Source organism: Phyllobates terribilis, unplaced genomic scaffold (assembly GCF_046119375.1).
Source record: "Phyllobates terribilis strain yellow unplaced genomic scaffold, ASM4611937v1 Scaffold_364__1_contigs__length_1914224, whole genome shotgun sequence".
NCBI lineage: Eukaryota > Metazoa > Chordata > Amphibia > Anura > Dendrobatidae > Phyllobates > Phyllobates terribilis.
The window spans coordinates 1,214,380-1,228,192 of NW_027363124.1; the positions used below are offsets into that span (position 1 = coordinate 1,214,380).

The 13,813-nt window shown below is 45.3% G+C and overlaps 1 protein-coding gene across 1 annotated transcript; it reads left to right on the forward strand.

Annotated features, from left to right (window-relative positions):
* The first annotated feature begins 2,434 nt into the window (after positions 1–2,434).
* On the forward strand, positions 2,435–13,625 carry LOC141222896 (uncharacterized). Its single transcript, XM_073666730.1, has 7 exons — positions 2,435–2,501; positions 8,024–8,173; positions 8,303–8,482; positions 8,566–8,686; positions 8,770–8,867; positions 9,066–9,156; positions 12,100–13,625. The coding sequence occupies exons 2-7, from the start codon at positions 8,096–8,098 to the stop codon at positions 13,623–13,625; spliced, it is 2,094 nt and encodes a 697-aa protein (XP_073522831.1). The 5' UTR covers positions 2,435–2,501; positions 8,024–8,095.
* The last annotated feature ends 188 nt before the right edge of the window (positions 13,626–13,813 follow it).

Here is a 13,813-nt window from a genome sequence, read left to right on the forward strand (position 1 = left end):
ATCCTGCTTTGAGCAGGGGGTTGGACCAGATGACCCAGGAGGTCCCTTCCAACTCTACCATTCTATGATTCTATGATTCAGATGCAGAGTGTGAACATTGCCAAAAATCTATATCGTACATTTAACTGAAATAAATGATACAATTCATCAGAAATATTAACCATTTAGACGCTTTTACAAAGTTCCGGATAAATATGAACAAAATGTAAATGTTGATTCATAAGCTGTGAATTCAGCGGGTCAGTCCTGAGGGAATTTACATCCCATGTAGGAATTCAGAGGATCTGGGAAGGGATTTTGCGACAAATGAACAACACCGGATGGAATGGGCCCAGATAACCTGGCACCAAGGCTGGAAAAGATCCATATGCTGGTTTTCTTCGATGCCGATATGAAAGAAATAAAAACAAATATTTTCTAACACTTTTCTATTTTTTTTTTATAATTATTTGATATTAACCCCTTTACTACCTTGGGTTTCTCCATTTTTGCGTTTTCGTTTTTTGCTCCCCTTCTCTCCAGAGCCATAACTGTTTTATTTTTCCGTCAATATGGCCGTGTGAGGGATTGTTTTTTGCAAGACGAGTTGTACTTTTGAACAACACCATTGGTTTTACCATATTGTGTACTGGAAAACAGGAAAAAAATTAAAAGTGCGGTGAAATTGCAAAAAAAGTGCAATTTCACAATTGTGACTCACCGGCGCCTGCGCACAAGTTTCCTGCTCCACAAGGCTACACAGACGGCAGGAAGAAGACCGCCGTCCATACAGGGTAATGGGTGACGTGCCGGGGAGGAGGGGGGATATGGAAATGAAGCTAATAGGCGGGGATTTCTTTGCGTCCCCCAGATGTGAAGCTTGCCAAAACTAATTTAATAAAAAGCTATTACACAGCAAGTAGACCTCTAATATGGGACATACAGGTAAGTATAGATTCATACTTCTATCACCTGTATCCCCATATTAGAGGTCAGATAGGTCCCAGGGGTGACAGATTCCCTGTAACATGTTAACTGCCATGGGTGGATCGCGACTCCACCTGTGGCTGTTAGGGGCACGTGACAGCTGTACAGAGCAGCTGTCATGTCCCTGGAAAGGTGCGGTGTCATCACCGAAGTCCACACGCCTCGCACACGCGCCGCTCCACATGCGTCGTACACATGTGCGGGTCCGCTCCGTACACCTCGTACATGCTTCTCCGAACACACGCGGCTCCGCTCCCTACACCTCGTACACATGCGGTTCCGCTCCGTACACCTCGTACTCACACGGCTCTGCTCCGTACACCTCGTACTCACACGGCTCTGCTCCGAACACCTTGTACACACCCGGCTCTGGTCCGTACACCTCGTACACGCTTCTCCGTACACCTCGTACACACGCGGCTCCGCTTCCTACACCTCGTACACGCGCGGCTCTGCTCCCTACACCTCGTACACATGCGGCTCCGCTCCGTACACCTCGTACTCACACGGCTCTGCTCCGTACACCTTGTACACACCCGACTCTGCTCCGTACACCTCGTACACGCTTCTCCGCTCCGTACACCTCGTACACACGGCTCTGCTCTGTACACCTCGTAGATACGCGGCTCTGCTCCGTACACCTCGTGCACACGCGGCTCTGCTCCGTACACCTCGTACACACGGCTCTGCTCCGTACACCTCGTACTCACACGGCTCTGCTCCGTACACCTCGTACTCACACGGCTCTGCTCCGTACACCTTGTACACACCCGGCTCTGCTCCGTACACCTCGTACACGCTTCTCCGTACACCTCGTACACACGCGGCTCCGCTTCCTACACCTCGTACACGCGCGGCTCTGCTCCCTACACCTCGTACACATGCGGCTCCGCTCCGTACACCTCGTACTCACACGGCTCTGCTCCATACACCTTGTACACACCCGGCTCTGCTCCGTACACATCGTACACGCTTCTCCGTACACCTCGTACACACGCGGCTCCGCTTCCTACACCTCGTACACGCGCAGCTCTGCTCCCTACACCTCATACACATGCGGCTCCGCTCCGTACACCTCGTACTCACACGGCTCTGCTCCGTACACCTTGTACACACCCGGCTCTGCTCCATACACCTCGTACACACGCTTCTCCGCTCCGTACACCTCGTACACACACGGCTCTGCTCTGTACACCTCGTAGATACGCGGCTCTGCTCCGTACACCTCGTACACACGCGGCTCTGCTCCGTACGCCTCGTACACACGCGGCTCCGCTCCGTACACCTCGTACACACACGGCTCTGCTCCGTACACCTCGTACACACGCGGCTCTGCTACATCCACACTGTAAACCCCTCCTGACCCCACACATAAACTTCAGCTCATCCAGCACCATGACAACCAGCACAGCAGAGTCCTGCATCCACTGAGGCCCCTGATCATGTGACCCCTGACTCCTCCCCTCCTGTGACCTCATCACAGCTCCTGTGCGCACAGAGCAGCCATATATGTGGTGGCGGCTCTGCAAGTGGAGGTATGTGGAGACCCCATTACTGGGCGCAGGGGGCATTAACCCCTTCAGCACCGAGACTCTTTTGGGGTCTTGTGTTGCCCCTTTATAAGAATCATAAGGTTTTTGTTCTGTTTCCTGTAATAGATACATACAACCCAACTATGGAGACAGGAAGGGAGGAAACGTATTGTTCTCATAGTACAGGACCCCTTTACTGGCCCCACAGTGTAATGCCCCCATTATGCCCCTTATGCAGGATGTATGATGCCCCCACACAGTGTAATGCCCCCATTATGCCCCTTATGCTGTATGTATGATGCCCCCACACAGTGTAATGCCCCTTATGCAGGATGTATGATGCCTCCACACAGTGTAATGCCCCCTATGCAGGATGTATAATGCCCCCACACAGTGTAATGCCCCCATTATGCCCCTTATGCAGGATGTATGATGCCCCCCCACAGTGTAATGCCCCCATTATGCCCCTTATGCAGGATGTATGATGCCCCTACACAGTGTAATGCCCCCATTATGACTCTTATGCACTATGGATGATGCCCCCACACAGTGTAATGCCCCCATTATGCCCCTTATACAGTATGTATGATGCCCCCACACAGTGTAATGCCCCCTTTATGCCCCTTATACAGTATGTATGATGCCCCCCACAGTATAATGTTCCCACAGTACCGCCTGAGATCCTGCAGTTGGAATAAGTCCTGAGGTTTTACTGTTGGAATAAAACCTCTGGAACATGGTTTTCCCTTTTTCTGCTCCCCTACATAAATACTCTTGATATCGAGGCTTTGTACAGTAATATACCGCATGAGGATGGTATCAGAGGAGTAAGACATTTCTTGAAATGGAGATCAGTAGAGTGTAGCAGACATAATGACTTCATGGAGGATCTTATAAAATTCACTCTTACACATAACTTCTTTCTTTTTGATAGGAAGTACTTCCCCCGAGCTCAGCGGTACTGTGATGGGGAGCCTCTGTGCCCCCTTGTATGCTAACCTTTTTCCTGGGCTGGTGGGAGGAAACCACAATATGCAGAGATGATCATAAGTGGTGACATCCATATATTGGGGTGTGGTATAGATATATTGACAACATTTTTATCATCTGGTCAGGGACGAGTGAACAGTTTCTTGAATTTGTCAGGAAACTCAACATCAATAGAGTGGGCCTGAGATTTACAACGGAGTTTAGTTATAACCCGTTGCCTTTCCTGGATGTACCAATCAAGAAAGAACTGGATGTGACCCTAGGGACATTCATCTACCATAAACCTACAAGCACTAATAAACTATTGAAGTGGGATAGCCACCACCCCATCTCCCTGAAAAAAAGAATACTCAAGGGCAAATTTTTACGGTCGAGAAGGAAGTGTTCAAATGTCACATTTTAATATACAGTCACTTCCCAACTCCAATCTGGCAGTCAGATTAAATCCCTGGATTAATTAACTATCACTAAGCATAAGATGTAATTTTATTGTTCTCAAGAAAGGCGTCCAGGCCTCTCTTGAACTCATTAAGTGAGTTGGACATCACCACTTCCTCTCCCAGAGAGTTCCAGAGTCTCACGGCTCTGACCGTAAAGAATCCCCTTCTATGCTGGTGCAGGAACCTCCTTTCCTCCAGACGCATAGTGTGCCCCCTCGTCTTTGTCACCATCCTTGGTATAAACAGATCATGGGAGAGATCTCTGTACTGCCCCCTGATGTATTTATACATGTTTATGAGGTCTCCCCTAAGCCTTCTCTTTTCCAACGTAAATAGGTCTAATTTTGACAACCTCTCTGGGTATTCTAGTCCCTCCATTCCCTTTATTACCTTAGTCGCCCTCCTTTGTACCCTCTCTAGCTCCAATATGTCTTCCCTGAGCACCGGAGCCAGTGTACAGTGAAACCGAAGACATCTTCAATTGTATCGTTGAGGTGGTTAAACCCAATGTAAGAGGAGTTGGTCACAATAGATGTATCCTCAAAAAGGAAAGTGAGTGGGTCTCCTGACTGTATTCACTAGTCCCGAAGGGACTCAATGAGCAAATTTCATATGCCTGTTTTGTGTGAATACAGCCCCATCCTGGATTACATTTTTGGATTTTATACTCTACCCATTGCTACTCAGTTCCCTGTGAATGGGGTTCACATTTTGTTGTACTTTATCGAGATATATTCTACATTTACTATATAGTAATTAACAAGTATGATGATCCTTGTGTATCTCTAATTATGCAATAGGGTTCAAATTTGACCATTTAGGAATATACTGTGGGCCATCATCCAATATTTTTTGTAGTGATGAAGTAGATCTAAAAGCCTATTGCATGATGTGAGGATGTGCAATATGTAATGCTGAGTCACTTTTCACGGCCAGGCCGTGAGACGAAATAGTCAAGGAGTCCGAAGTCAAAAGCCAGGAGGGCACGTCATAAACAGAGGGAAGAGGCAAAGGCATAGTCAGGTAACAGTCCATTGGTCAGAATACCAGAAGGATAGCGGATCAGAGCAGAAGTGGTCAGGCATCAGAAGATCAATACACAGAACACTAAAGCACAGAGCCACAAACCTCACACTACGTGAATGTACGTCTGGCAGAAAAAGCCCAGTTAAGTAGCCTGGCAGTCACCTGGAATAATGAACACCTGAAGATAGCCAGTGCCTCCCAGTCTCAGATTGGACAGTCGAGCTGTCAATAAACACACTGACAGCTTCAGCACGCCCCTGTACCTGACTGGATGACCGAGCTGTCAATCAAAGTACCGACAGCTTCAGCATGCCCCTGTACATGATTGGACGGCTGAGCTGTCAGTAACTGCATCCCCGACACAGTGAGGGGTGGAACCGTGACACAATACTTGTTTTTAGGCTGTGTGCCCACGTAGCGTTTTACAAGCGTTTTTGATGCGGAATTTCCGCAGCGGAAACGCTTGTAAAATGCTTGGTAACCCGCACCCCATGATCCCCAATGGGTTTCCGCAACTTCTATGCACATGCTGCGGATTTTTCCGCAGCGTTTATGCCGCGTTCAAAAATCCGCAGCATGTCATTTAATTTTGCGTTTCCGCAAGCGGAATTGCCTTTGTCCAATGCATAAAAAACGCAAGGCAATTCCGCATGTGGAAAACGCGTGATAAACGCGCGAAAAAAGCGCGATAAACGCGTGCGGAATTCCGCATGCGTTTTTCCGGGAGAGGACTTGCATTTATGCAGCAGAAATTTTCTGCTTCATAAATGCAACGTGGGCACATAGCCTTAATCTCCCATGACACTGATCTCAGAGACAGGACTTTTCTATATTGGTGGAATGCAATCCAGATTCATTATGCACTTCGGCGTAGAACGTATAATTCTGGACATGGGCAGTCGCAGATAGGAGACTGGGATGCTCTTCAGAGTGGAACGCACACATCCAGGCATACGTAATCTCCGACAATGTTCCTAGATACGCTCTGGTGTGTAACACATAACTACGGGCATGCGCAGTCAGAGGTATGAGTGGCGCGGCAGCAATCAGTTTATCTGGAGTTTCAGTTAAAGCGCGTCACTTCCGGACATGCACACTAGGGGATGGACATTATCGAACCTCTAGCGCATGAGAATTAACGCAGGCACAGTACATTATTGTAGACAGACTCCATTCTATATACACTATGACAATTTACCTCTAGGAATGGGAATGGGTCTCCTAGTCTGGGGAGCGGTTTTGGATGAAGTTGAATATTTAAACATGGACACCTGGCTATTAGGCACACTTCTGAAGATGACGTGTGTTCAGATGTTTTAGCTACCTTTGATTCAGCCTGTCTCATCTGTTTCCCTTCAAGCCAGGACTCGCGTTTTTTATTTGTTTCAGCTATCTAATAAGTGAATCTACACATATAAAGCATACAGTGTATCACTTCCTCACAGTAAGACCCTTCTAGTTGTCCATAGCAACCAATCAGTGCTCAGCTTTCATTTTACCTCAGCAGCTTCATTGTTGAAAGCTACAATCTGGTTGCTATAGCCAACCAAAAAGATCTTACTGTGAGGCAATTCTCAAAAATGAGGCCCCAGTTACCTCTGCAACAGCCGTTGCTATAATTACAGACTTTAGACCAACTTATCAGGTTTCCTCCCCTTGCGACTATATGGTTGCTGCACCTTTAAGAGTGACTCCTTGGATGCAGTCTCTAACTCTTTGAGACCCTTTGGGCAAAAACTGTGGTTTGGCATTTGTGGCACCCCAGTGGTCCAGTTGCCCCTGTGGCCTTGCCTCCCTCACAGGGGGTAATGCCATGCCTGGTTTACCAGCATACAACACTTTCCTGGCTCCAAACCAGAAAGGGGAGCTCCTCCCCTTCAAATTGGAATCTGGAGGCCGGGTTAGAAAGAGTTAGTGGAGAGGAGATGGAGACAGGAGAGGGACAAGGAAGGACCTGGGGAAGGGAGCTGTGTACAAGCTCGCCCCAGAGGAGAGAAGCGCAAAGGAACCTGACACTGGAGTCCGTGGTTGTGGGACACTGAAGGCGCAGCAGCCGAATCCGGAGGGCAGGAGACTGCAGGTCTCCTGGCCCCACCAGACGCCCGGCGGCACAGCAGCACCATAGGGCCCAGCACCGCCAAGTGGGAGCGACACTTAAGGAAGACCCGAGCTGCCTGCCATACGGGTGAGGAAGAGACGTTTTACTCAGGGACAAGGGCCGCAGCATAGCTTCAAGCAGCAGGGCCAAAGAGAATAGCGCAGAGGGAAGGCCTATAACTCTACATGGCGAGGTGGATCCCCAACTTGCTTCCAGGCTGCCCGGACCTCTACTACCAGCTAGTACCCGTGCCCCTTTCTGCCTAACTACCGCAAGTAAAGATAAAAGGAAACCGCCATTAAGCTGTGGACTGGTCATTATCTGCGGTATCACCTGCATTACACCGCATCAACAACATCCACCTCCACAATTCTACATATACTGCCCTGGAGCTTAGCTCTGCCTGTGGAGAGCTGAACCAACTCTGCTGTGTGACCATCAGCTCCAGAGGATCTGCACCGCAGCGGCGGCCCCATATAGCCGCATACCACAGGTGGTGTCACGAACATTATCTCTAAAAACTTTATTTCCCCTTTTACTTTCCCTTTAATTGACCAGGTCACTGCCACCGTGACATCCCCAGCACCGACCGGCCCGGCTACTGAGTACCCCACGGCCCAGGGGGCGCGTCACATTATACACACAGACACCCATTTTTTCCTTTATTTCTATAGAGCCTAAATTCTGGGGACAAATCTTGTCAAGGGGAAAAATTTTGAGGTTTCATGTTTGCAGTATTTTTAGTCTGATGTTAAAGACAGCAGCGCAAAATTTCACTCAAACCAGATGAAAAATGTTTTGTATTCTATGGGCTCCACACACAGATTTACTGCTTTATATATGTAGATATAAAGAAGAAAGCTAAATACTGTAAATAATACATCTCATATGTTTCCCTTATTACCTCCAGTAATTGTATTATTACACAGGATTTTTATGATGTTACATCGGCTCATCTTCGTCTCATTAAGGTCTTTACAATATCGGATCCTCTCAGCGAAGATCTTCTATAGAAGAGAATTTTCCAGATTTATCCATCAAAGATGGATATGCACAGAGACAGGATGGCGGAGAGGATATTACACCTCACCCTAGAGATCCTCTTCCGGCTTACTGGAGAGGTGAGAGATTCTGATGACGTCACATTACATCATTCTTATCTATGGGAATAACAGATGGACAGAACTGGAGAGGTGAGGACTCTGGAAATGTCTGTAGTGAGATTTATTAATGTGTCTCTCCATAACTAGGGTTATACAGTAGTGAAGAAGACCTCTAGTGAGGGCTGTCAGGACCCTGTGTCTGAGGGATGGGGAAGACCCCTGAGCCTAATCACGGGGCCTCCATCTCACCCCCTGATACATGAGGACATCAATGACAAGAAGATCCTAGAACTCACCTTCAAGATGATTGAGCTGCTGACTGGAGAGGTGACACTGCTGGGAATGCTGGGACATTATACAGTAACGCTGTGGAGGGATCGTGGAGATGACGGTATCATTGTATGTGTCAGGTTCCTATAAGGTGTCAGGATGTCGCTGTCTATTTCTCCATGGAAGAGTGGGAGTATTTAGAAGGACACAAAGATCTGTACAAGGACGTCATGGAGGTTCCCCAGCCCCTCACATCATCAGGTAATAGACAGGACAAAATACACACGGCCTATAATTATCTGTATGTAAAGAATGAATTCAGTCCCTGTATGTGTTTCCTCCAGATCTATCCAGTAAGAGGACAACACCAGAGAGATGTCCCCGTCCTCTTCTTCCACAGGACTGTAAACAAGAAGATCCCAATGTTCCTCAGGATCATCAGGTAGATGGAGAGAAGGTGTCATGAGATCTCCCCTATGATGTGTAGACGGCTGTGAAGGTCTTGTGTTCAGTCTTGTTTTATCCACCAGTATTATATGCTCTATATTTGTGTCATGAGAATGGTGGAGATGGCAGGATTAGAGCTGATTGTAGATGTGACTTCTCTATCTGTCTGTGACTCTTACAATATTTGTTTCAGGGTGAAGATCAGACCCATATTAATACTACAGAGACATATGTGAGGGGTGATGAGCGGTGTAAAGAGGAAATTCCTACATATGACTACCCAGGTGAGTAGTAACCACTAAATACAGAAAATAACAGATTTATCTCAGTCACCGGCTGTAGCTGTTTTATCGGTTGTGTAGTCTGACCGTATCACAATCATGTGATCACCATTTTGCCTCTAGACCACAACATTCTCTTAGACCCAAAACTGTTCAAATGACTTCGGGCATTGAAAGCCCTCCTGTATAGAACTTACAACCTGGAGGATCCCCTTACCACTGGGATTGGAAGACGTTGACCGTGACCTGCTCAGGTCTGTAAACTACAAAGCCAAATGACAGCGTACGTAGAATGAGCTGAAAAGTTAGAAAATCACTTGAAAAAAAATTATTATGATGGGCCTTTAAGAGAAAGCGGAGGGTAATGATGGTGTTGGCTTCCTAGATCCCTGATATCTTATTGGATGAATCTACCTTCTCTCCATTCTGTGCTGCTGAATAAGCTCATATGGTCCCTACAAGACCAGGTCCAGTCTTTGCGGCCAAACTTGGCTGTAATATACATTTATTCATGCCTGCAGGAGATGTGTTGGCATGGCTCGAGCCCTGGTTTCATGGATTCACTCCATGTCATAAAGTACATTGTTTTCAGTCCCAAGGAATTCGGATTACTGCACAATCTCTCCTGAAATGGGGGCGCTAATACTTTCTCTACTCTTCTGCTCAGGACTTATAGTAGCTCCAATGGTCCATAATACATGAGTGCATCTACGGTTTAATGTTATAGTTCTCTGCTGATACATATACGTTCTTAATGTGGGTGAAACATGTTTTTTTTATTCTATGTCTATTTGTTTACAGTTTTTCATTTTGTATGATTTGTGGTGGGATTTGCCTGCCTCACTTATGTGAGTCTGCAAGCCCCTGATAGTATTTAAAAAAAGGTCTCCATTGACTCTTCCAAATGCCTGAGATCTAAATTTAATACACCTCAGCTCTGCACGATTATAAAAAGTTCTATTTAGATGTCTAATATTTCTTCTTGAAACTCATCTGACCGAAAATATTAGCATTTTTTGATAATTTAGATTGCGAAGAGCCACCAAGCCCCATACTCTAATTACCCCAGAGAGGTTTCACCACCTGTTACTCATCTCAATTTTTTTTTTGCTGATGAAGACTGTTGAGTTTTTATTCATTTCAGTAGATGTGTTATTGTCTTTAGTCACAGTTTTGCCCATCACCATTTAACCCCTCTACATGGATCTGGATTACACAGAGACCCCTAGACTTGGGCCACGGTGTTACCTGCTGTTCTGTGGAGTGAGATGGGAAAAATAGTCAGGTAGCCGGATCAGAACCAGGAGGGCAGATAAAATACAAAATCAGAAGACACAAGAGTAGTCAGTAAACAGGCCGGGGTCACAACAAGAAACAAATACACAAGCCAGGAGCTGAGCACAGAGGACTGAACTAGAGGAGAACAAGGCTGGATCTGGCAGCTCCCGGCAATATGCTTCCAGCTTTAGTAGGGTGCGGTGCTTTCCAAATGGCTGAAGCAGGGAGCAGATTACTCCAGCTGGACAGCACACACCCATACTGCCAGACTGGATGGTACTACTGGTCTCAGGCACCCAAATCTTAGTGGCTGGACATTGCCTGCGCCACCCAGAGCTTCTGGTTCTGATGTCTCCTCTATCACCAGCGCCGCCTGCAGAATGAATAAGGCGGCTCCTGGTGAGTGAAGCAGACATTGCAGGAGCAGATCCCAGAGGAGATGGGACACACCATTTGCAGAAGCCCTAATATGACAAAATGGTAGTAAATGAGAGCAATAAAAATCCCCATAGTGACCCCATTTTGGAGATTATAACCCTCAATGAATAGTAGTGACTATTATGAATTCACAGCCACTTTCCAGAAATTTGTACACAGTGGATGTTGGAGAGTGAAAATTGCACATTAGCCATTTTATTACCCAACACATAGTGCCCAGATTGTGCTCCAGGAGACACACACCGTAAATTAAGTGGGTTCTTCTCACTATAGTAATGCCAAATACATGGATGCTGAATGTGGTTTGGGCATACTGCAAGGCTCAGAAGTGAGTGGGAGACTATACTTTGGGAGAGTGGATATTTCTGGATTGGTTTATGGGTACATGTTGCTTTTCAAGAGCCTTTGAGCCACTAATAATGGGGAAACCTCTGTTTTTCCATTGACAGATGATGGACCTGAGTTGGGGACTTGTTTTTTTTGAGATGAGTAACAGTTTTTATTAGTATTATTTTTGCCTACATAATATTGTTTGCTACTTTTTTATTCCATGTTTGGGAGGCAGGATGAACAAACAATTGAACACCATGCTCTACTGGTTCATGCTATGAGGTTTTCTATTAGGCCAGCGTCACACCAGCGTATGGTATCTGATACAAGAGCATCAGATGTGATATGCTATTGACCCTCTGCTCCTGCTCTGCAGCGATCAGGAGCTGAGTGTCCTGCTACTGTGCTGCGATTTTCTTGCATGAGAAGATCGCAGCACAGGTGCAGAAGAGATGGAGAAAGTATTTTCTCCATCTCCTCCATGGTCTGACCCGGCGTATATATCGGACTGCACTGGGTTGACATCCATGTGCAGTCCGTTGTTTCACTCGCATCCATAGACTTGTATGGGAGCGAATGAATCGAGTATCGCTGCTAATCACAGTATCCTGTGATTGTTTTTTCATACCGAATCAGCATGAGTAAATAATCACTGATCTGAGCTGGCCCATAGAATAACACTGGGCCGAGTCCTATGCGATGTTTTATTGCATAGCACTCGGCCATGTTATACAGTAGTGTTACTCCGGCCTTATACTGTGAACTGTCATTGTCTTGGTGAATAATTCAATATTTTTACATAACTTGGCATTTCTTCTGACAGTTTAAGTAGAAATGTTCAAAAATATAAAATTTGAGGATATTTTATTCAAAAATAATAATTTGTTTTATTCTTGGCAGATGACTATACCAGGAGATCAGAGGGACAGCTGACATCTTCAATTTTTAAATTAGATGATCTTGAGATCCCACAGTATACAACTGAAGTGAATGCCATTACTACAGATACACCATCATCCCTTCACAGCAAAGATCTATCATGTGATCCTATGAAACAGGTCCTATCTTCTGATTCATTACCGACTACTAAGGAAAATCAAAGTCACGAAATAAGCTTTAAAAAGCGAACTACTGGTAAAGCTAAGAAGCCATTTTCACAATCAGAATATGGAAATAGTTTTCTCCTCGAAAAGTCTTTTCTTAAACATCCAAAAATTCACACAACGAAGAAAATATTTTCTTGTTCCACTTGTGGAAAATGTTTTAACCAGAAATTAGGTCTTGTTAAACACCAGAGAAGTCACACAGAGGAAAAGCCATTTTCATGTTCAGAATGTAGGAAATATTTTAAGCAGAAATGGGATCTTGTCATACACCAAAGAATGCACACAGGGGAAAAGCCTTTTTCATGTTCAGAATGTGGTAAATATTTTACATGGAAATCAAATTTGTTTCAGCACCAAATAACTCACACAGGAGAAAAGCCTTTTTCATGTTCAGAATGTGGGAAATTTTTTACCCGGAAAGCGAATCTTGATATCCACCAGAGAACCCACACAGGAGATAATCCTTTTTCCTGTTCAGAATGTTTAAAATGTTTTAATTTTAAATCGCTTCTTGATAGACACCAGAGAACCCACACAGGGGAGAAGCCTTTTTCTTGTTCAGAATGTGGAAAATGTTTTAACCAGAAATCAGATCTTGTTATTCACCAGAGAACTCACACAGGGGAGAAGCCCTTTTCATGTTCAGAATGTGGTAAATTTTTTACATGGAAATCAAATTTGGTTCAGCACCAGAGAACTCACACAGGAGAGAAGCCTTTTTTATGTTCAGAATGTGGGAAATGTTTTAACCAAATTTCAACTTTGCTTGACCACCAGAGAACTCACACAGGCAAAAAGCCTTTTTCATGTTCAAAATGTGGGAAATGTTTTAACCATAAATCTGCTTTGGTTAAGCACCAGAGAGCTCATACAGAGGAGACACCTTTTTCCTGTTCAAAATGTGGAAAATGTTTTACCCGAAAAGCGCATCTTGATATCCACAAAAGAACACACACAGGAGATAAGCCTTTTTCCTGTTCAGAATGTGGAAAATGTTTTAATTTTAAATCGTTTCTTGATAGACATCAGAGAACCCACACAGGGGAGAAATCTTTTTCCTGTTCAGAATGTGGGAAATGTTTTAATCAGAAATCAGATCTTGTTATTCACCATAGGACTCACACAGGGGAGAAGCCTTTTTCATGTTCAGAATGTGGGAAATATTTTACATGGAAATCAAATTTGGTTCGGCACCAGAGAAGTCACACAGGAGAGAAGCCTTTTTCCTGTTCAGAATGTGAGAAATGTTTTGTGAAGAAATCTTCTCTTCTTAGTCACCAAAGAATTCACACAGGGGAGAAGCCTTTTCCATGTTCGTAATGTGGGGAATGTTTTACACAGAATTCATCTCTTAATAAACTTTAAAGAAATCACACAGGGGAGAAGCCTTTTTCATGTTCAGAATGTTGGAAATGTTTTAACTTTCGTGTTCCCAGGGTTCATGTGAAGTTGTTACATCACATGAGCCCTACGCCCAATCAGCTTCACTGTCCCCTTCTTCGGACGTA